General features: G+C 32.7%; 1 protein-coding gene across 1 annotated transcript; it reads left to right on the forward strand.

The window, feature by feature from the left end:
- The first annotated feature begins 16485 nt into the window (after positions 1-16485).
- On the forward strand, positions 16486-19441 carry LOC126747877 (uncharacterized). Its single transcript, XM_050456791.1, has 3 exons — positions 16486-18247; positions 18599-18930; positions 18993-19441. Exons 1-3 carry the CDS (start codon positions 17924-17926, stop codon positions 19354-19356), a joined length of 1020 nt encoding a protein of 339 aa, XP_050312748.1. The 5' UTR covers positions 16486-17923; the 3' UTR covers positions 19357-19441.
- The last annotated feature ends 5225 nt before the right edge of the window (positions 19442-24666 follow it).

The following is a 24666-nucleotide window of genomic DNA, read 5'->3' on the forward strand; positions in this document are numbered from 1 at the left end:
TTTTATTAAATAATTATTTAGTATTTTATTAAACTTGTTTTAAACCATCTTACAGTGGCTATATTTATTATTTTTTTAAGAGTTTTGTATTAGTTTTAATTAATAGTTATAAATATATATATGTTTCAGTAGTTATTAAAAACTATTGTATCATATAGGCCTTATTTGCCTTATATTTATAACTCATTAAAGAATTTGTCGATTTTTATATCATTTTTGTTTTAATAAAGAATATGTTTTATTATTTGTACTTCTTTCTACTAACACACTATTAATTTTATTAAACAATATTATCATTTAAACGATACACAATGATAATATTATGATTTTAACAGCGGTAGTATTGAATAAATACGGCTATAACAAACGAACGACACGGGATACTCAGACGTTCGACGTGACGTCACGACTCGAGGGTTCTGGCTTTCTATATTACGGTGGCTTCGATGGTGCACGATTCGTACAGTATTAATATTAAAAGGATGTTTTGAGTGGTTTCAGTGCGTTTTTTTTTTAATTAATATTAAGACTGAAAAGTCTCTTTATGCCGAAAAATAATAAAGAAATCTGAAGTGGGTCACATATATTGGAAAAAAGAAAATTTAAATCGTTCCTTTCACAGGCGAGTTAGGTGTCAATGGTGTCATCCTTCTAGGTTATAATAGTTCAATATTATAAAAGACGGCATCTTTGTAAAGTATCTATTAAGTATTAGATACCAAAATATTAATAAAAATGTGTAATTAAGTTTATTATTATAATCTAGCAAATTTATTGGTTATTCGAACCCGAAATGCCGCAAAATTAATGTGTGCAAAAATAAAGGTAGTGTCTGGTCGGTATCCAGCGACCAAATTGAGAACGCAGCATATATGTCGTTTGCCACGAACATATTTATAGTCGGGGCCCGGGTTCCGTTACAGTAGCCCCCCCCGCAGTTGCTTAAGAGCATTAATTTTTTAGCACCCTATAGCTCTCACCTAGCACTACCTAGCACCCAACTTACAAAGCTAGCACCTCATCCCCTACCGAATTTTAGCGAACAAATTTACTGCATGGAGGATGGGGGGTAGACAATGTAAGTATTGTAATGCTTGCGAAAAAAAGAAGGGATGAATTTTCGTGCTAAAAATGGAAAAAAATAACACGTTAATGCGTAAAAATATTTTATTTTTCAGAGTGAAATATAAATATTCTTATTTCACATTCAACTAAAGACAAAGTTTTAATATTACAAAAATGTGTTAAAATAACAAGTTGGTTTCAGTAGTTATTTAATGCACATTATGTTTGACAGAAAAATTATCACTTTTTAATTTCGTTTATTTAAGTTACTTTACTAGTAAAACATCAAAAAAAGTAGCCTTCTACAATTAGCCAATGCTAAAAATAAAAGAATTGAAATATTCTAACAAATAACAAAAGAGGTACAAAAAAAAACTTAACATTCTTGGAAACTAAAATAAATGGTACAAATGATGTAGTTATACAGGTTATTTGAGAAATTTAATATAAATTTAAATATCCTTATTTAACAAAAAAAAATAGAAATAAAAACCATATTTACATTTTTTGTATTGTATTAAATTTTAATGAAGAATGCATTAATTTGAATTTAATCTAGTTCACTGCAACTGAAGCTACGAAGTATAAATTAAAACTTGAATATTAATGATAGTGGTGGGCGATATATCAATTTTCTTTTTTTGTAGGTCATCATAAAGTTCAAAACGCTTGTTATGACGGACACAGTAAGCTCTAAAAATGCCCTACGTTTGAACCAATATGTGATACTATTCCACTAAGTTGATAAGTTTTGTTGAAAATATATAATGTTTGATTAATACTATTTAATGAACATTCTGCTGTTTTATTCAAGACATCAAACGGTTCCAAAATTAGAACGTGTGAATTTATGGATATTTTATTACACATGGTATCACTTTTTCACTGTATACAAGTTTTTTCTTTAGGAATAGTATTGCTAATTTCCTGCTCTAAATCATTAAAGTTTAGACTACAAGGTATATAAGATTTTTTCGGTATTGACATAAAGCTACAATTTTTGCAGTTTTTTATATATTCTGCCGAAAACATACTTCCACCAAAAAAATGATCTAGGACCTCAGAGATTGTAGCCTCGCCATTTATTTTAGTCAGACCTTGAGCAAGCTCTGTCCTAGGTTATGTTAAAAAGCACTCTGCTCTTTTGTTATACGTACTTCTGCATGCACCTTTTTTGATCATGTGTAGGACAAATGTAACAAACTTATTACCGACGATGATCTCTAAGTAAGTTTGAAAATTTCATTACAAATTATGAAGACAATCAAATACTAAGTTTTAGTTCGTTAAATAGAGCATAAAAAGCTTAGTAACTCTACAAAATTTTATTTAAAAAATATTAAATATTAAAAATATTAAAACAAACACACAAAATGGTTCTACGTGACAAAATCGACCGCGGTATCCTTTTGCCTACACAACAGTTCTTAGATAATACATAACGATCATTCATAAAGAAAGAAAAATAAACTGAGTGTCTCGCCGCGGACCTTTCAATTGCTTAGCCTGAATTTCTTCTGGTCTCTTTAAATTACACCGATAAAATAATAATTGAGTTAATAATTTGAACAAATAGCTAATATTATTGGTTAGTTTATAAAATAACCAAGTAAGCACAAGCACCATATACATAAGTGTTTTTAACACTATATGTCTTTTGATTTGACTATTTTATTTTCGAATTTTTTAATTACCCCAACAAATCAATACCTACTGGCCCAGTCTTACTGCCTTTGACTACTTCACATGTTTGTCCTATCAGTGGATACCAGCTAGTTTGGTATTAATACGCTTACCTCTTAGATAAACAGAATCAAAAGAAAAATGACCAACTTAACCAATGACTCAACTAAACACAACAAAAATTACGTTAGTATGTAAGTACAACTTCACTTTTTCAGTTAATGCGTGTAAATGTAAATAAAGTTTAATAAAGCAAGCCTAAAACAAATCAGAGGAGCACTGGGAATCCCAGCGTCTTGACTGACATTTAGGGAGACCGGTCACAGGGCTTCGGCGTGTTGCGGGTTGCGTGTATTCCGTATATCGTATTTCTCTATCCCTATAAAGTAAGTTGTTATACATATCGCTTTAACTGACTATTGGTTAGTTCAAATTGAGGATTAAGATTGAGAGGTGATGAGAATGATAAGATTGAAAAAGATAAATATAATAAAATTAGGCAATAATTTATAAGAATTAATAAAAATTAGCAAATTGGCGGCTTAAATACCAACGTATATACTTAATAATCAACAAATTATACTGTTAATTATATTTTTGATTCTGGATTGATTTTTTTCCTCGATTTTTTCAGAGGAAACTATTTTAATTAAATTTTCTTTAAAGTCAAAATTCTGAACAATAGTATAGGTAGTTTTGTTTGCAAGGTTATATTTTTAACAGATATTCGTTTTTGGTAGACCTGCCTATATCTGCGAATTAAAATGCTAATATATGTTTTTTTTTAATTTCTTAGCGTCATTTTCTTAAGCATCAAATTATTATTAATTAGAATTTGGGCCATCCTGTACATAATTTGTAAAATAATAAATTAACCAAGGTCATCGAGTAAGAAAAACAATATTGTCAAAAAAGTATTTAGGTTATAAATCAAATAATGAAGGCAAAATTTAAAAAAAACCTGTGTTGATTTAAATTCAACTGAGTATAAGCCACCGCGTCATCAGCGGCAACGAGCTCTTTGATTCCCCATCTCGCTTTTACACCACCCAAGCTTTTTCCATCTCAAGAAATATACACTTTTCTATCCTTTTTTATATGACGCGCGTGCCTTCTTCTCAGTTGAATTTATCTTCTACAATAAATACACAAAATAAAACATACACGTCTCAATCATATCTCAAGATGAACAGCGTCGATCGATATAGCCAATTAACCCTACCCGAACCGAGCTAAAAATTTTCAAATATTCTATAATTTTCTAAGGAAGGAGCCCCTCCCGGTAAAAATGTTCTGTAATTCGTTAGGGGAGGTGGTGCTAGCGTTCTAAGTTGGGTGCTAGGTAGTGCTAGGTAAGGGCTATCGGGTGCTAAAATTTTGGGGAAATAACACAAACGGGGGGGGGGGGGGGGTTCGCGTTACATTAGCCCTCCCCCCCCCCGGTGAAAATATTCTATAATTCGCTGGGGGGTGTGGTGCTAGCTCTGTAAGTTGGGTGCTAGGTAGTGCTAGGTGAGAGCTATAGGGTGCTAAAAAATTAATGCTCTTAAACAACTGGGGGGGGGCTACTGTAACGGACCCTCGGGGCCCATTATTATTTAATCAATGTAATTCCCGCGTATCTCCTGGAATTCCAAAGAAGTTTTAATAATTTTTTTCTAGATATTAACAATGGATAACTAAATCAGTTTATAGTGGGTATAAACTCTGACAAACTAGGGAAATTAATTAAAAGGTCAACTTCCAAAGGTTTAAATTAAACTTTTTTCTGTAATATATAATAAATATCTAAACGGATTTGAGATGGTTGCAAATCTCTACAAGCGAAAGTTTTTTTGCTTAAAAATTATTGAGTTAGATGTTATAAATGGCTATAACTGCCAAAGGATATGAATAAAACTTTTCCTCATAGCCGTTAGGAGTTCCATAGCCCTTCATATTTTTCAACATCTAACAATTCAATATTTTTTTATTAAAAAACTTTAGTTTGTATAGGTTTATAACCACTATAAATCGATTAAGTTTTTAATTGTTAACATCTGGACAAAAAAATATTAAAATTCCTTGGGAATTTCAAGAGATGCGGGCATCGATGAAATAACAGCGGGCGCGGACTATAAATAGGTTGCTGGCAAATGATATATGCTACGTTCTAGATTTTTGGTCGCCGGATATCTATCAGGCACTAGCTTTACAGATATAAAAAAATATCTAGAAAAACAACACAAAGTGGCAACATCGAATACGTGCATCGTAAACATAGAGGTATTCTACTTTTTTGTTCTTTTTGGAATCTTTTTTTATTCAAAAGAATTTGTTTATTACCTCAAAGTATATATTATTAGTCAGCAAATAAACACTTTTAAAGAGTACACTTTTATTATGTTACAAAATACAATATATAAAAAAAAATTAGTACATTAAGAAAATTATAATATAATTATATATTGAATGAAAAATTGGAAAATCGATTTGATGTCAAATCGATTTTGTCTGAGAGATGGTGAACTCAAACAACCTCACCTATGGTTTGCAGCTAGGCTTATTCTAGGCATTCAATGTTCTAAGGTTACAATATTGATAATACATAAAGTTAGATAAAACTTACCTTTGATTTTGTAGAATGGAACTATGGAATACCAATACTATAGGATGCAATAAGTCAAATATGTTCAGAAACTTTACTTGCTTGCTTGGTCTGTCACTGCAGCAGAGCAATTGCAGATTTAATAGGTCTGATAATAATTATTGCTTCAGATCACAAACCTAGAAACAATAGAAAATAACTGTATAGCTAAATAAATAAAACTGTTGATACAATTTCGAGTAATCCTTAAAATTAACACAAAGGAAACGTTAAGTTCCAAAGGAAATGTTAAAGCTCTTACAATGTAAAAAACAGAATATAATATGAATGTTTACATCATTACCACTCGGTATTCTGCTGTGTTTTTCACCTGTCCATATTTAAAATATAAATGGATTTTAAAATTACCATGTTATTAAATGATCGTCTGCTATCGGCAGCTTCATCAGCAGCGGTACCTCTTTTTCGTTGTCTTACTTTGCTTTTACGCTCAACGTACTTTGCTAGAAAATCTCTTTGTCTATTGATATCCCCCATAGACCAGTATTCCTCAAATACAACGACTCTTTGGTCCTCTGTAATTTTTTCGGTACATTTCATTCGACAATTTTGGCAAGCAACTTTTATACTTCGATTGGGTTGAGCATTTGCTTTCCAATTTCTATATGACTTTCCGGAGTTTCGACATTTTTTTATTATTGATCTTTTCCAGCTTTCTGTATTGCGCTTTCTTTTTCGTGACGATTTTGCTTGCTCACTGACATTTTCTTTTTCATTTTCTTCACTTTCTTCCACTTCGGAAGAGTTTTCCTTGTAGTCGGGATCATTTGATTCGTTATCACTCTTAAAAGGATCAGACTCTGAGGAAGATAAGTCTAAATCCATTTCAAGCTGTGTGTTCTGTTGAAGCGGTCGAAGATTACTTGTGGAAGGCAAAACCGAGGGCAAAACTATCATTTCCTTCTCTTTAGGAGATTGTGCCAAATTTGCAGGGCTCCTAATAGCAGGATGATGAGAAGTATCATCAGGCAACATCTGTCTTCTTATTTCTTCAATTGTCTTTATATCTGGAGCAAAAATCGAATTGGAATAAGTGAAAGTTTCGATTATGTCAACTTCGGGAGGTGGTACCAAATCCGCACTTTTGGCCATTATAGATTCCATTGTCAAGGAGCTATTGCATTTAGTAGCTAAACATTCCATAGTCTCCAAACGTGTACCGAGGTCTCTTAATACATCTTTACATTTTGAATCTGAAAGCAAAATGAAGACTTATTAAGAGACTATTCAATATTCGTATAGGATAACACTAAAATTGTTTGCCTTTTTAATATATAGGGTGTTTGGCAGATGGTTGAACAAAAAAAAACAGTAAAAAGGTGTGGCGATAATATGCTACTTACTTAGCCTATAAATGTGCCTTAGGCTCAAAGGTTTAGAACTTTTATAAAAATGAATAAAAAAATCCGAAACGCATCACCTAAAGCCAAATAACTTATAAAAATGCGGAAGTACACACAGTGGTGATCACATAAATAGCACACCCTAAAATTTGTAAAAAAAAATCTGTACCAATTATTATAAGGAACCAATACCGCATTTTAAAACTTCAATCCGTTTCTCAGTTGACGTGTTTCGGCGATTTTTTTATAAAGTTTTTATAGTGCCTTTTTGTCACCATTAAAAAAAAAGTATAAAAATAAAACTTTTTTTTGTGAAATTTTAGGTAAAATACTACTGTAAAATAACTTTAAGATTTTCAAGAGCTCTACCTATTTAATCCGAAAAAATGAGTATAGTTATTATTTTTAAAAAAAATTAGTTTTTTTGCATGCGCACTCAAAAATTCTATAGGTTGTACTTACCTGTTTGTCTTGTAGATTCGAGGTTTTGCACTGCACCGACCATTCTTTGCGTCCGTTTCTTGTACATTATAGCTCAAATTTATTAAACACTTTTTAAAAAATAAGGAAAACCTTTCCCTTTCTTTCTGCAAATTATGAACTTGTCAGATCAGAAGAAGCTTAAGTCCACTATTATGTTTATTGCTTAAATAGCCTAATTGTGTTACCAGAAGTAGCCTATGTCCACATTTATAATTTATTATATTCACATAGGCTTTAATTTGTAGTTAGACTCCTTCTGCACCAAATAATATTTTGTTTTGAGACTTAGGCTATTTATTTTTTCCTGACGCGCGGACTTGTGTATCGTTCGGGAGTTACGCTACTTCTGCACTGAACCCGGGCGGCCCGACTCGATGCGGTGGTGGGGGAATGTCATTTTTGGGAATTTTGGACATAGGCTAGTTCTGATCTGAAGTGACGATGTACAATTTTGATGATGTTATATAAATTTTTTGGAGGCTATAATAATTGTGACACATACATATAACAATTAAATTGCACTTTCAACTTTGATGGGAAGCCAGAGCCGGAAGTGGACAACTTTCTTATTTTAAACACCCAGTATATTTTTCAATTTTTCGAATCTACAAACAGATTTATAGCAGAATAGTAGTTTTAGTAGCCTCCATATAGTGGTTTGCCTCAAAAACTTCTAAAGTATGTACCTGTTTAGATCAAATTACATCAGTCTAAAAAATAAGCTGTGATTTGCAGTGATCTTGATGTACTCGGAAATATTCAATAAAATGTAAAAAAAGAGAGGCTGGAAACTGAAGCAGTGGCATAGCTGTGATACACATTGGGTAATCTTTTTAAATAAAATATTATGCCACTAATAAAAGTTTGTATTTTTAGGATTCTCATAATTTAGTTATTTTATGTTTGTGACAAAAGGGTGTTACAAGTTGCAAGAGACATTTTATCTTGTGAGTAAACTAAGCAAATAAAGCACTTTAATAATTTTGTTTTTACCATCAGTAGCATACTATTTTTTTTTTGAAAATTACCTTAAGTATTAGCATCACATCTACAGCTCTGGTTAAAACTAAAACTTTAGCACCCTGTATCTTGTATAAGACACACTTCCAACCCATAGTTTGCTATATCAGAATTAATATTTCAACAACCTTCATCATTCCCAATGAGAATAACCAGTTTACAGAAATAAGCCTGTATAGCCATTAAACACTTTTATAACATCATCAAATTTCAAATATTTACAATTGTTTACACAATTCGCATTTCTCTTATATTTTGTTTGCCCTTTGGCCACCCCTTTTTAATAAACATATTTCCCCAACAAATAAAACAGGTATAAACTGAGGTATAAAGAAATGACAGTTTACCTTTCAAGGTGCAATCTCGCAGGAAAATAGTGCAATCTCCCTACTTCTTCTTCACTAGCTCCACACGCTATACACTTTCCCATTATTTGGCAGGTAAAGCGATCAACTAGAACTATAAAAGGGAGAGTCGTTGGTTTATAATTGCAAACTTAGGTATCTATGTGCCCATAGGCATATTGTAACAATAAGTTTTTTTTATAATAAGTTAACATAATATTGTCTAAATGTATTAGGTATAGCAAAAAGCAGCATAATATTTAATAATTTAAAAGTGTAGTATAAATAATGAAAAAAACTATGCCTACAATCTTCATCGGGTGAAAGTATGTACAGGGTTGTGCCTTATATTTAGATAGAGCATACAAATGGAACACCTTGTATACTTATTTTTATAGTAAATGAAAGAATTTTTTTTCTGATTTCAAAAATAGATGTATAATATGCTAATTTTTTTTTTGTTGGTTTGTTTCCTGGTATGATCGTGTTCTATTTTACATATGTTTTTTTTCTCTTCTTTGTTTAAAATGCACCTAAATTTATAATGGTTTTATTTTATTTTACTGCCTTTGTCAACAACAAGTTGTATTGTTCTGATAATAAAGCTATCTTTTGAGTTTGAGTTTGGTTTAGCCGTTCACTAAATATTTACATTTTAGGAAAAAAATAAAATAAATAAAAATATTGTTGAAGCAAACCCCCATTACTATGGCGTTCATATGGTGGATTTATGAAGCAAATATACCTGCTTGTCCAACAAAAGCTAGCAGGAACTGTCATTCAGATTGAATGCCGGTGATATTTAGCTCTTGAGCAACATTATTGCTGTTTTTGTAAAATAGCCTAATTTTGTAACCTTTTCTACTTCCCTATAACCCATTTTTTTGCTGGCCTCAGAGTTTAGAGTTTACATAACGTAAAATTTAAGCACTAACATTTAACACTTAAGCATAAGGAAAATAAACAGCCACAGTTCTCTTTAGAAGATTTATAATAATCATAAGACTTAAGACATAAAACGATAACTTAGGAAATGGTATGTGTTTATTTCCTTAGGGCTTACGTTTTACATTTTTCCTTAGGGCACCTTTACTTTATGCTTTAGTATTAAAGACCTATTTTGAGTTTTGAGTACCTTGACTACATAATAATTTGTGTTTTTGCTTTAAAAAAAAATCCGCTAATAACAGTATACCTACAATAAACAGTATACACTTACCTGATTTATAGTTTGAAAATCACTCACAAAGATACAAGACTCGATCTAAAAAGTTCCATAAATATAGTCTGATAATAATTTGGGTAATAATTTGCGAAACACTGAAAATCTCTGTAAAATGTCACAAAACAAAAAATAATATTATATTCACAAAACACAAAATGCGTAATAACCAATTAGCAAAATAGCGGAATGAATGTCACTTTAGGGTGTTGCCACGTCGTCGTTATGAATATAATTTACTATTTCTTGCCTTACTATTTCTTTGCATTAGAAAGAGATGTAAAATAATTTTATTACCGAACTGTCTTACGACGTGTCCCATTTGGCATCGCCGAATCCTTGCTTGCTTGCTTGCTCCTACCGCCACCTACATACACCTTTGATCTAGACAGACAAGGATAGTTTAATACGAAATTAGGTGTAAAAGACAGTGATGAAAAAATGGGAATAAATTTCCTATTAAGTGGACAGTCTCGTTGGTTGTCTCTGATTAAGCGCCGTCAGCAACTAAATCCGTTGCGCGTCATAGCCATGTTGTCAAGTTATCGTAAAAATCTGTTTTTTTTTTTGTAAACAAAAAGGCATTGAAATTGTGCTTAAAGAATCCACTGTTGATTTTTAGTAAATTTGTAAAAAAAAATAAACTTTAGTTTTCTGTAAATTGCAGGAGTGGGGGTGGATCTATAAAAAAAATTGTCAGGGACATTTTTTATTTCAGAAGTGCTAAAAAACGTTTTACTGACAAAACGAGTGCTCTATCTATAACGGTTTTGAAGTTACCAGATTTTAAAGAAATTTGCTTCAAAGGGGTGCGGAAGGGGGTAGCCCCACAAGGGGAGGGTGGCAAGATCATTTTGTATAATCAGTAAGTAGTGTACATTTATAAAAAACAACTTGCCAACTTCCTTCCAACAATGCCCGCGAAACCCATTTTTCTGCCCGTGGCTCCTCGACTAATAGGCATGGACGTCCTTCGACCAGCTCAATTAATGTAAGCGAATCATATTTTAAAGTCATGGCGGTAGTACTCTTTTAAACACACACATACGACTGACCATAGACAAGGACTGACTAAATTAAAAAAGTCTACTAACAACAGCGACAACGCGGCCAGACGAGATCGGACTTGTTTTATCGGAAGGTGTGCGAATGCGCTATAAGTCCAAGTACATCTAGTGGTCCCTCCGACATCCGACTATCGGTCGGATTATTTTGTTATGATCGGACTGCCACTCCCGACGTTTTCGACGGATCACATGTCGGTCTGATTTTTTTATTCGGATCGAAAGAAGTATGCGTATCTACATTTCTATGTGTTGAATTATCGTATATCCGATGACGAAATCGGAATCGGATCCGATTTTATCGGTTCGTGTGTAACGGGCCTTTCCGTTTCTCTTCATGTACTTTGAGAAGGCAATTTGGCTGTGTTTAAATTGCAGCTCCATACAACTTCTGCAAAGTACTCTACTTCAACAATTCTGTTGCCAGTGATAACTGAAGAATCTGGACGAGGCACTCGTTCAATTTCAACTTTATGTGAATTAATTCTGTAATAGAAAATTTATGTATATATTAATATATTATATGTACGTATATGATTAATGGTCTTACTCATCATATTGTTCTTGGCTCATGAAAGATAAATCATTCAATAAATGATCATCATGAACAGAATCATTCTATGAAAATTCGTCCGTATTTGCCAATGAAATGCTGCTAGAAATATTTGAATCATCATTCATAATTGTTGGGAACTCTGGTACATCTTTAATCATGGACTCGCTAAAGAAAAAAAAATCATGTGAGTAATATACGTATTTTTTTAAGTTCCAGTTACATACACTACAACGTCTTCATCATCTTGGAAAAATGACAATGGAACCAACACGTTTGACATTAGTGGACCCGGGTTCCTCATTAGCATTTCTAAAAAAAACATTCCAAATATGAAATGAATAAACAAAAGCCGTCTGATATTATATTTTTACGTATATTTTATATCATAGTCACCTTGAAAAAACATTTTTAGCAATAGCGTCAGTGCTATCGTTGGGTTTTGCGTAGCCTATGATCCTGGGCTACAGAACTACAAAAAATTAACATTCTTCGTTAGTGAAAAGTTAATATCTATGATCATTGATGAACATATTTCAATTGAAATACACTAACATTTTAATTTCCTTCAGCGAAAATTATATACAGTTTACATACGTGTTTTCGTTCGTTACTTATAGGAAACCGCATAGAGGCGAAATTTTGCAACGTCGCGCGTGTAGGAGTGCCTGCGACAGAGCACCGCCCCGGCCGGCCCGAGGACTAGGGCTGTAAAAGTAATGATAAAGTTTTAACCCGCATGTATTCATTACTTGGAGTATGAGTATTCGTTACTAAGTATTCGTTATTCGTTACTTTCGTTACTTTGATGCTAAAACGCAAAATATGAAGGTTTCATTTATATCTGCATTTAATTTTGACCTTTTATTATATCAAATCATGGTTCTAAAGTTAGCTAGTTAATATTTCATATCTTATTTCAATAATGAAATTGAAATTAAAAATTGAAGAGTGTTTTAAATAAACAAAAGATGTTTTTAATATATCATGAGATAAAGGTATATTAATCAACTGAAAATTAAAAATATATTCTTAAAAAAATAAATCAAAATATAAACTTCAAAAAATATAATCAAATATAGCAAAACAAAACAAAAATAACAAAAAATAAGGTTTCATTATCTAATTAAAACTGAAAAATAAATCTATTTTAAACTATCTTAAATCTTTGTTTCATAAGTAAAAAGAGAATGAGCCACGTATACGTAAATATAGACATAAACATAGCCACGATACATAAATATTTTTGAGCTAGATTAGATAATTCGGGATATAAAAGTGATCATGCTTGCAGTCAAATAAATCAGAAAATCCACCATTTAAGTGGATTTTCCTTCCTAAACAAGACTTTTTCCTCTGTATATTGTCTAAAGGTTATTATACTGGCAGACACCTTTGATGTTGTAACACTTAAAGAATTTAACTCGAAAAATTCATCCATTATCCCAAAGATGCTGGTCATACACTTTTATAAAAGGTAAAAAACACGAATGCTGTAGATTTCGTGTTTTTTACCTTTTATAAAAAAAAAACTTAAAGAATTTGTTATTTTATCAAACTCTTGCCATATCGAATCTTGTTCTTCGTTAGGTAAAGATAATTGTGTAGCTGTGTTTTCGGGTTCAGGTACATTCGATGGTTTCGGCATTCTGTCAAATTCTGTTTTTATTGAATTTTTTGCATACTCGTAACAAGATTCATCAAGAAAAGCTTGTCTCTTAAACCTAGGATCTAAAAGCGCAGCTTTTGCCAGAACTGGATGGCGAGAGCTATTCTTAAACCTGGTATTAAATTCGGAATTTATTTTAAATAAAAGTTCTCTAGATAAGCTACAAGTTAAAGAGGTATTTAAATTATTAAGTAGCCTTAATATACTTGAATTTCCTGCAAGAACTTTTGAAATTGTTACCTCATTTTCAGAAGACATTTCTTCAGTCAGCTGCTTAAATGGTTTTAAAATTTTAACAATTTCTGGTAGAAACCCATTCCTGTTCGGATAAACTTCCAACGGGATTGTGCAATAAACCAATTGCCGCTTCTACAGATTCTTGAAGGGTTGAAATCCTTTCAATCATGTCCTAGGTGCTGTTCCATTTAGTTATTACATCTATAATAAGCTTTAACGGTTTTTCTGCTGCTCTAAGTTGCTCCTGCATGCCGATTAACTTTTTTGTCGCAATTGGACTTCTATAGAAATATTCCACAATACATTTCATTTTTTTTTTATCAGTTCTGCGATAATTTCAAGGCTAGCTCGAACTATTAAATTAAATGTATAGGCAAGGCAGGGAAAATGCTTCTAACCGGTCAGACGAATAGCAGCTTTCATATTTGCTGCATTGTCCGTAACGCAAATAAATATTTTATCAAGGATCTCCCAATCCGTACTAAGTATATAACACGAAGGAATTTGGTAATCAGGTTCAAGATAATTTATTAGGTCAACAAAACCGGAATCTTTCACTATGGAGAAAGGTTGCAGATCCTTTATTACCATTAATAAAATTAGATTATTAATTTTTTTTTCTCGTGCAACATTAATACGTTTTCTGGTATAACTGGTTATTTGGGTTTGCTGCGGTTTTGAATTTTCTTTGATTTTATCAGTTATTCCAGTAGAAGTAGAAGCTTCAGCAGGAGGGCATTCTAATAAAGGAGGAGGATGTGAATGTACAAGCAGGAACCAATTTCTTTACCTCCCCGAGCAGCCAATGCTTCATGCCACATGTAATGCGTCGATTCTCCATTGCTATCATGCACTGTTAAATTATACGTCCAGAGCTGACGTTTATAGAATGCTACTGACGAAGTTATAAAGGGTGTTGGAAGGCACGCTGGAGATCAAAACTAAAGCATTTTTTATGGGGATTTATTTTAGCTTCCGTCTTATCTTTAGTTTTTGCTTCGAATGCAGCATTAGCTTGGTTGTGATGCAATTCCAGTTCCTTTTGTAAACGAATTTCATCTTCTTTATTTCCTGATTTAGAAGCAACCTGTATTTGCATACTAAGAGTGTCGCATTTATAGCAGGTATCAACATATGGCTTTTTAAACGATAGTTTTAATTTGTGAAATTCTTTTTCATATATCGTTCTTCCCACGGGATTTTGCCTTCCTTCTTTGTACAGATCGTAATAATTCGCAGATTTAAGTGCGATGGTAGGTACCTTTTATCATTAGTACGTCTTGTATAATGACTCTCGTGAGAAGGGAACGATTTAATATGTGTACGCACTTCATTTAATTCCTGTTCAGATTTTTTATTTACGGAAGGTGTTATACCTCTTTGATCTTCAACAGTAATGCCAGAAGTGCTTTGCATTTTGTTTTTTAAAACCACTTTTATAAACTTTTCCTTTTCATCCAAAGTCTTACAAAAAAAATCTTTGCATACAGATATTCTTTTTCCATTTATTTCAAAAAAATATAAGTAAGTAATATACGTAAGTTACTTCTCTGTTTTTTGAAGAGTCGCGTTTTCTTTTATGACTTACTTGGGTATCTTGAATTAATTAGATTTACAATAAATGTTACCCTTTTGCTATGGGATCCTAAGGACCAATATTCATCAGAATTTTTTTTTCGAACGTCTTCATTTAGTGTTTGTGAGCATTTTTTTCTACAATCTTTTAAAGACTTCTTATGTCTTGCATTTACCCTTTTACCGCTTATATTCACGTAACCTTGTCCAGAATGAATTTTTTCAGTTCTCTCTTTTCTTACAACTCGGGACCACTTTTTTAATGGTTTATCTATATAAACTTTTGCCTTTTCTGCTCCAATTATTGTTGAGGAAGCAGTCCAGCTTGATCAGTTATGTTCAATTTTTCTTGTGATTCTAAAATTTAAAAAATATAACGATCTAAAAACTTAAAATACTACTTTGAATATTAGTAGAGGAAATATTAGCCTTTGAACGACTTATTTTTCTCTGAATGGACAATAAATCAATGTTGTCGTCATTGCTTTCACTTTCAGATTGTCCAGGTAAATAGTCCTTATCTGCATAACTGTCATCTGAATTTAAAATAGCTGTCAAATCTGCCGTCAGTGAAGGGGCTGGCGATGATGTTACAGACTCTATGTCTGGGATCTGATCTTCTGTTAGCGACACAGTTAAACTTTTATTTATTGTATCGCCGATAACTAGAAATGTAAAATTCGTCAGTAACATACACGATAAAATTACAAGCAAAAATGATTCTTTTACTATACCGTTTTAAAAGCATTCACCTTTATTACTTGCTGATCCAACTGTATATAATTTTCACCCAAAAAATTCTCATCAAAGTCCAAAATATTTGAAAAATCCGAATTAACAGTTGGAGAAGGCATTAAAATTTTGTAACTTGGGTGATCAGTATTAGGCATTTCTTCATGATCATTATCCGGTGTATGGGAGTGTGAAATAACTAGAATTAATAATTTATAGTTTTGTAAATTTATAATGAGGTTATGTTATGTCGTATTAAAATACTTTACTAATAATAAACATAAGACAATTTTAAAAATTATAATAATGATATTTACCTGTTTCTTCACATTTTCTTGCCAATTGCAAAAGTAAACCTACTTCTTGCACTCATGTTAACTCAACGATTTTCTACAATAAACAAACACCGACTACACATAAACTTCTAACCACGTGTAAATTCCACATACATAATAATGATAAATTGATACGAAAATCTTAAGTCAGCAATGCGATTTTAAATTTAAAAATAACGTTTTGATATAAAGGACTTAAATTGACTTAAGTCATTATGACACTACTTTCCTTTTACAATGTTTTGGTACGAAGGTCTCATGTAAACTTAAGACTCTATTACCAGACCAGAATTTTTTTTTTACTTAAGTCTTTTGTACCAATTTATGGAGCCTAAATAAAAACAGTACGACTTAAGTCTCTAATATCACCAGAACGAGCAAAAAATTTTGACTTAAGACCAACATTTTTCGGGATTTCGTCAAAAAGTGACTTAAGACCTTTGTACCTAACATCAAAGAAATATAAAATACATACCTTAAAATAAATCCATGATTTGGGGCTATTACCAGGTTTGCTATTATTATCTTTTATGGCTTTATAGATTCTCTTCAAGGAATCCATTTTTGTACAGCATTGTTTTGGAGAGACCTTGTAACCAGAACTCGTCATTACAAGAGCAATTTTTTCCCATAAAGTTTTTTTCATTATGTTAGTGTTACTCAAATACATGTCTCTGTAACTACATAAGAAAAATTTTGTGGATTGCTCCGTCCAAACATGATGGCCTTCTGTTGTATCAGATCCACTATCGCCTGCAGAATTTATTTCCTGGGAGCCTAGAGAAGCTCCTGAATTTATCAAGCTCTCAGACTCACGGTTTTCTTCAAGCAATTTGGTTGCAAAGATCATGTCTGAAATAATAATTGTGGTTTTAAAATGTTTAGCAATAATAAAATTTACCACTAAAAAAGCTCTCATACAACGCACTAACCTGTTTGGGCTCTTTCGTATTCTTCCGGTGTAACGTCAATGTGGTATTCAAAATTATTTTCTGCGTCTATTATTCTTACCATCTTGCTTTTTTCAGTCATATTTATTTTATTAACAAATGTCGTCTGGTTTTGATAAAGTAAAACACCGTACCGGAAAACAAAACAGAAACAGGTAATTTGCTTTTATAGGTTATGTTGTGGTTGTGAAAACAGTGCTGAAAACTGTTCCTTTTTTGGAGCAAAACAGCACGCTGTATAAAATCGGAACGACAAATTACAGTAAAATCAGCACAGTACAATCCTGTACTGACAGTTAAAAACGGTACATACCCTTAAGGCTCTGTTACATGCATCCGCCATCCGTCGCCACGTCGAAAAATCACGCCTCCTATTGGTTCAAAATAATACCGTGACAAAACACATCCGTCTTGTTTTAAACTTTTCCGATAACGGAGAATCTTAAAATCGATTTAACTTTTATCCGTTGTCGTTCCATTTTTAACCCTACTTTTCACTGTTTACTTTTTCGGTTCAGGTGTTCTGTGGGATTCTTACTTACTATTAGTCCCCTTGTATCAGGTGTTGTGTTTTAAAATGCAAACTTCTAGACAAGAATACATTCGCAAAGTGAATACAGTTCTTCTTTTATCGTTAATCCTTATTAGAAGAAAACGCCGGGCCAAGCAGCAAAGAAAAAGGCGATTTTGGGTCAGGGACATCTTTAAAAATAGGAAAGTGCAAGGAGACTATCGGAATTTGTTGGAAGAAATAAAATTAACAGATAATGAAAAATATATGAACTATCTTAGGATGACAAATGATACATTTCGTCTACTGTTAGGAATGATCGAACACAAATTACAAAAGCACTATTGTGTTCGAGAACCAATATCACCTGGCGAGCGACTTGCAGTTACTTTAAGGTGACAAATTCAGTTAGTCAACAGTCATGTATTTTTTTCTTTTGATAGCTGGCATAAATAGCGGTATCACCTATATTTAAGTTTTATAAATAAAGATGACATGCTCAATGCTGGTTCCATTGATGGAAAAAAACATGGATAACCTTATTACTTTACAAAGTTCATTTGCAACTCATACTTTTAGGTATCTTGCTACTGGAGACAGTATGACATCAATTTCATTTGCCTTTCGGATTGCTCATTCTACTATTTCACAAATTATAAGGGAAACATGTGATGCTATTTGGGAATGTTTGCACGAAAAAGTATTACCAAAACCAGATGTAGATACTTGGAGAAATATTGCAGAAGGCTTTAGCGAAAAATGGCAATTACCACATTGTGTGGGCGCCATAGACGGGAAACATGTTATAATTCAAGTATGTTTTCAGTGTAACATTAATTTGAAATTTGCTCATATAAATCAGTACAGTATATTAAAAAACAGGCACAGCATTTTACAGTCATACTGATCATACACTTTTAATTCACAAAGATGGATTTCCTTTCTTTCAATCTTGTATGTATAGTATAAAGTCCAGTGCAACGATATATTAGAATTGTCACCCGTCAAAACACCAGCATTTTACTTGTCAAACAATGTAAATAGCAGGTGGATGACATTGTTTGGCAGGTGGAATGCTGGTGTTTTGACGGCTGACCATTATGAAATATCTTTGAACTGGACTATACCTAAATACCTAGGTATAAAGTATTGCATTAAATTTTAGGCACCTCCAAAATCAGGCTCAACATACTACAATTATAAAGGTTCACACAGTATTGTACTAATGGCTTTGTGTGATGCCAATTATAAATTTATAATGGTTGACATAGGAGCAGAGGGTCGCCATAGTGATGGAGGAATATTCAAAAATAGTAATATGGGCAGATTAATTGCAACAAACAATCTAAATTTTCCTCCACCATGTGCATTAATTGACAATGGTGATGAAGTTAATTTTTACATTTGTGGGGATGAAGCTTTTCCTTTATCCACATGTCTAATGCGTCCATATCCAGGCCGATTTTTACCTCAGATTAAAAGGATTTTTAATTATAGGTAGGTAAACATATTTTGCTTTTTAATTTGGCATTTCTAAACATACAATATTGTGTTTACAGGTTGTCTAGAGGAAGAAGGGTTGTAGAAAATGCTTTCGGTATATTGTCAGCAAAATGGAGAGTTTATCGAAAACCAATCATTGCACAAGAAGAAACTGTTCATAGCATTGTTAAGGCCACTGTTTGTCTTCATAACTTTTTAATTGGTGCAGAGAAAAAATATGTGTCTCCGACTCTTGTGGATAGAGAAGATATTAAAGGGCAACAAATTGACGGGGAATGGCGTAACTATGCTACCTCGAATCTTCCCAATATCAGAAGAACTAGTACTAATATGTATGGACGGACAGCAGATATAATGAGCAATAAATTAGCTACATTCTTCTGCAATGAAGGAGCTGTACCATTTCAATGGGCAAAATAATAATAATCTATTATAAAATTCTTTATCTTTATTAAACAGCACTTTATATAATGGTAATAATTATTATCACTTGTTCTTTTATTTATCCTGGACATACATATTTTTGTAAAATGTAGTACACACATTCTACTCTTTCAGTGGTGTAACATTCGCTAAAGCCTATTAACTATTACTGCTTATAACTATTTAGGGGACAAATAATTCTGTGCACCTTCATAAGCTACTTGAAGTAACTTTATTTCTAACAACACCCTTTCTTGTTGTGGAACATGCTCCAGGAGTTCTGATATTCGAATACAAATTGGATTTAAAGGGTTTTTGGGGATAGTCTTAGACGGAGGGGGAGGACGATTAATTTTGCTAAGCACCCCAATAATTGCATCTTCAACTTTGTCACCTTTTGGGGTTCTGGATGGTTGCGTGCTTGGGGTTCTGGTTGGTTGCTCACTTGTGGGAGATAGTAATGGTGGAGTTGTACTGCTGCTACTTTGACTTCTTGAAGTGGTAGGGAGATCTATATTTGAAATAGTAGTTTTATATTTGATTGTGTCGCTCAAAAACGACATTGAATCAAGATGCTCCCATTTTCTTCTTTTGCTTGCTCCGGAACCACTTGGTGTATATTCATTTGAAATCCTAACATAAGTGTCCCGTAGCGTTCTCCATTTTTTCATTAAATATTCCAAAGAAAACTCTGAATTGCTACCAAACTCCTCGTAAATCTCCATCCATAACTGGTCCCTTATAGACTTCGATCTTTCTTTCAATGGTAACCGGGAATCCCACAGAGCTGGCCGATTCTGGACACAGCAGATCAAAAATTCTTCAACTGTAGTGGTTTGTATTTCATTCTGTAAGTAAAAAACATACAAATATTTAATTTAAGTTTGAATTGACATAAAAACAATGGTTAACAGGTTATAATAAATACCTTACCTGTACCGGCTGAATTTCAGACTCAGAATCTCCGGGCGAAGATGTGCTGCATTTTTTCTCTTCCATATTTGATTTAATAATGGCCAAAGAACATAATATAACAAAATTATAAAGGCTTTTGGTATTATTACGATAAGTAAAAACAAAAATAAATAAACAAACAGTAACCAGTAAACAAGCACCACCAGTGAAATGTCAATGTCAATATTGTCAATCATACGAAAGTGACGCGTCCATGTAACAGAAGGGAAAACTATCCGATAAAAATTTGTATGACGGATGACGGATGACGTATGCATGTAACATCACCTTTAATCGAGTGGTTTGCAGCACATGCATGAAACTTGTATGGTGAAAATCGGAATCGTATGTCGGCCATCTTGCTTGGCAAAATTGACAGGGAGCTGACAGACAGTTGTTGACATTGACTGATAGAATATCATTTGTCATTGTCATACCATTTGAGTTCTTCTTTCATTTCAATGAATGCTGGAAGCGTGGGTTGAGTTTGCTATTTGTTTTAAGGATGTTATTTTAAATTCATGACTTTTTTTCTAAAAAGTTCTCTTTCAATATTGGGAGTAACGTTTTAATTAATTTGCAGCCAGCAATTCCAGGTTTCTGGTAAGAAAATCTGATTTTATTTATTACTATTATGTTTTTGTATTGTCAATCTTCAGTCTTTAATAAAATCAAATTCAGTTGATTTCAATGAAGATGTTTCACCTTTCAAATATTTAATTTTTAACTTGATTGTTATAAATGCATATTACAAAACGTCTGGCCTCTCATTTCCTTTTGATAATTAAAAAATTGATTAAAATTTTCATTTAAGTATCCTTTATGTTATAATGGTTCAGATACATAGTAATAAAAGATTTTTTAATATCCTTCAGTCCCCATTACAAGAAAAACATGGAGAGAGATATGCAATGTAAATTTTATTAAGACTGAGCTATAGAATTTGTTCTGGTCAGTTCCATTCACCAAATTTTAATAATGCTGATCCTGCTGTATTTACACTACAATATCTACATATTTATTTAAAAATTTATTTTGTCATTATTTTTCACATGAATCATTCAGAGAATTTATTTATAAGGTTTGAACTGCCTATTTTTTATTTTATTTCATACTCATATCATACTACTTCCTATGTTCAGCGAGATGAGGCATAGGTACAGAGACTAACAGAGCTGAGCGCCCAGAATGGATCAGAGTGAAAGTTTTTGTTATAACTTGTTTTTTTTTTATTTTCTATAGGGATTTGTCTTTAAATTAAGTTTCTTTTTCAATTTTATAGTTCCAAGTTATGTTGTTAGTATTATTGGAGACTAAACAAATATATATTATGTATGTGATATATGCCATACTACAAGTTGTAGAATATAAGAAATATATATTAAACAAAGATAATTCATTCAGCAGTGAAATTTATTTTTTTTTACAAAGATTATTATACATTTTTATAAAATATTTAATTTGGGTGTAGTTATATTTTATGTTTGTATTTTTTTGCTCTTTATGTCTGGATCTGGCATGTTTTGTCTTTAAATCATTTTTAGTAATATAGATTATGTATTCTTTTAATTTATGTAGGTTTAGTACATGAATGTTAGTACTTATGTCGTTAGTCTTATATTATCCGACAAGATTATCTTAATTGTCTGCTAGGTGAACTATGTACTTTACAAAATGTTACTTTTTTTGGGCCACAATGTTGAAGACTAGAATCTGCACTGTAGAAATTTGAATTTGTCGGCTTTTTATTTGCATATATAGTTTTGTACTACACTTATAACTATTTTGTGTATTGTATTTTTGCAATTAAAAAATATTTATTATTAATATAGTGTTATCCTCTATAGAATCTGTTTATGTTACTAAAATAGGGATATTATTAATTTAATGGTAATATCTTTACATGTATGGTAAGAAAATAACACAAAAATCTTCACAATATTTTTAATCCGTTTGGGTTGGCATAGTTCAGTGCTAATAAAATATTTTTAAACATTTTGAGATTAATTTTAATTTATAGAATATCTGTTATAATGAATTATTGTATGTTATGTATATTATTTTAATTTTATTTTATGCTATGTTATACATTTTTAAGTAATTAGTTTTCAGAAAAATTAAATAATAAATGTATTGAAGAAAAACATTGTGTAATTTTCGGGATTCTTGTGTTGCCCCTGGCTGGGCTAAGATATTTCCAATATCGGTTTAATAAAAAAGGGCTACTCAATTTTACAGTTTGCCTTTAATGGTTTGAGTTACATGTTTGTTATATTCTTAAACTAAAACGAACTAAAAAATACTGCTTCACAGCCTCTTCTCTTCGATTCCTTCATATGAAAAAATCCAGCATAAACTACGCCGGTGTGGAGGAATGGTTTAGAAGGGGTAACCGGGGTTCAGGTAAGTCTCCCATGAGGGTAGCTAAGGGCTTCGGATTTACTTTATACCAAACTACGCATTTTCGAAGAATAGATTTTACGACTGAGTATAGTGAGCTCATGAGTGATAATCAAACGGGTCAAAGGGTGATATTGTGGTAACAACATAGGATGTTTGGTTTGGTAATCGAGCAAAGAATTTTTTAATCGTCCACCGACACGCAGAATACCTTAACTATCTATAAATGGGTTCAAGGATTTTAGTTTACTTTGAGGTTTTACATTTCCCTTAACTTTAAGGTTTCGAATGTCGTCAGAAAAACATTCAACTTGGGCCATGATGACTAGAGCATTTAATGCATTCTGACGCTCTGTGGGCGTTAAATGTCCCATTTGACGAATGGTCTTCGGTGATTTTATACTCTGAACAAATCTAAGGCAATAGGCGGTTACGTTGACTAGCTTGTTGTAGTCTGAAAATTTGTCAAACAAAGAATTTCTTTCTATATGAGCTGAAGTAAGGATTATGGACTTTGGGTTCAATTCTAGGATGCCAGGATCGGGTGGTTTTTCGTTTAAAATTCAAAATATTGGTATTCTTTAGCCAAAATTCTGTAGGCTTCAAAAGAAATGAAGGTCCATGCCACCATAAGGAACAAGATTTCAGATCTTGAGGATTGGTGCCCCTAGATATTATGTCTGCTGGATTTTCTGTTGAAGATATGTGGTGCCAACTGTTTATATTGGTAAGTTGCTGGATTTCAGAAACTCGATTGCACACATAAGTCTTTAACTGGCGAGGTTCCAAAGAAATCCAACAGAGAACTATGGTAGAGTCGGTATAAAAATTTATTTTGTCTGGGTTGCAATCTAGGGCATTTAGAGCCTTCTTCATCAATCGTGATAAAACTAGAGCTCCGCAAAGCTCGAGATGGGGCAAGGTTGCAGCCTTTAGGGGAGCTACTCGACTTTTAGCACATAAGAGGTTGACTGCAATGTTGCCAAGTAGGTCGATCGAACGTACATAGATAGATGCTCCAAAGGCATTTATTGAGGAGTCACAAAATCCATGGAGCTCTCTGCATTTTTGATGGTTACTTGTCGAGGAATTCGAAAGTAGTCTACTAAAGATAGATGATAAGTAAAATTTTTCCAAGTTCGAAAAACATCTGTGGGAACAGGATCGTCCCAATCGACCTTGAGAAGCCAAAGCTTTTGTAAGAGCAGCTTTATTTGAACTATCATGGGACTCAAGAGGCCCAACGGGTCAAAGATTTGAGAAATTAAGGAAAGAATGGTTCTTTTTGTTACTGGTTTAGAATTGGAGTTTATGGTTGAAGTGTATATAAATAAATCTTGCCTGGGATTCCAGGATATCCCAAGAGTTTTTGTACTATGCTCATCATTCAGAATAAAATGTGTGTCATCAGATGCATCTGGGCTTAACTCTGATAACACTTCGGGGTCGTTTGAGCAAAACTTTCTTAAGTCGAATCCAAATTTCTTAAGAAGAGCAACAAGATTCTTTCCAAGGACGATAAGTCTTCTTTGGTATCAGTTCCTGACGCGATATCGTCAACGCAGCAGTCCGTACGTAACACTTGACCTTCATGGGGGTAGTTGTTTTTAGAACGATCAGAAATTTCCTTGAGACAGCGAGTAGCTAAATAGGAGGAACTTGCCATACCATAAGTGACAGTATTTAAGGTAAAATGTCGAATATTTTCGTTGGGGTTGTCCCGCCATTTCATACGCTGAAGGTTGCGTTGACATGGCTCTAGTAAAACCTGGCGATACATCTTGGCGATGTCACCGATAAGAACATAATTGTGTTTACGGAATTTCACAATGATGGAGAACAAATCGTTTTGAATATTAGGACCTATTTTAAGGGTGTCGTTCAGGGATAGGCCCGTGCTTGAGACGCAAGAGGCATCAAAGACTACTCTTAAACGGGTTGTGGTGCTATCAA

The sequence above is a fragment of the Anthonomus grandis genome, chromosome 20, assembly GCF_022605725.1.
Source record: "Anthonomus grandis grandis chromosome 20, icAntGran1.3, whole genome shotgun sequence".
Taxonomy (NCBI): domain Eukaryota; kingdom Metazoa; phylum Arthropoda; class Insecta; order Coleoptera; family Curculionidae; genus Anthonomus; species Anthonomus grandis.

Bases quoted from the DNA above. Each gene is read 5' to 3' on its own strand.
- LOC126747877 (XM_050456791.1), top strand. From the start codon at position 17,924: ATGACATGCTCAATGCTGGTTCCATTGATGGAAAAAAACATGGATAAC. The intron at 18,248-18,598 runs GTATGTTTTCAG...ATTAAATTTTAG, and splicing joins GGAAACATGTTATAATTCAA to GCACCTCCAAAATCAGGCTC. The intron at 18,931-18,992 runs GTAGGTAAACAT...TTGTGTTTACAG, and splicing joins AAAAGGATTTTTAATTATAG to GTTGTCTAGAGGAAGAAGGG.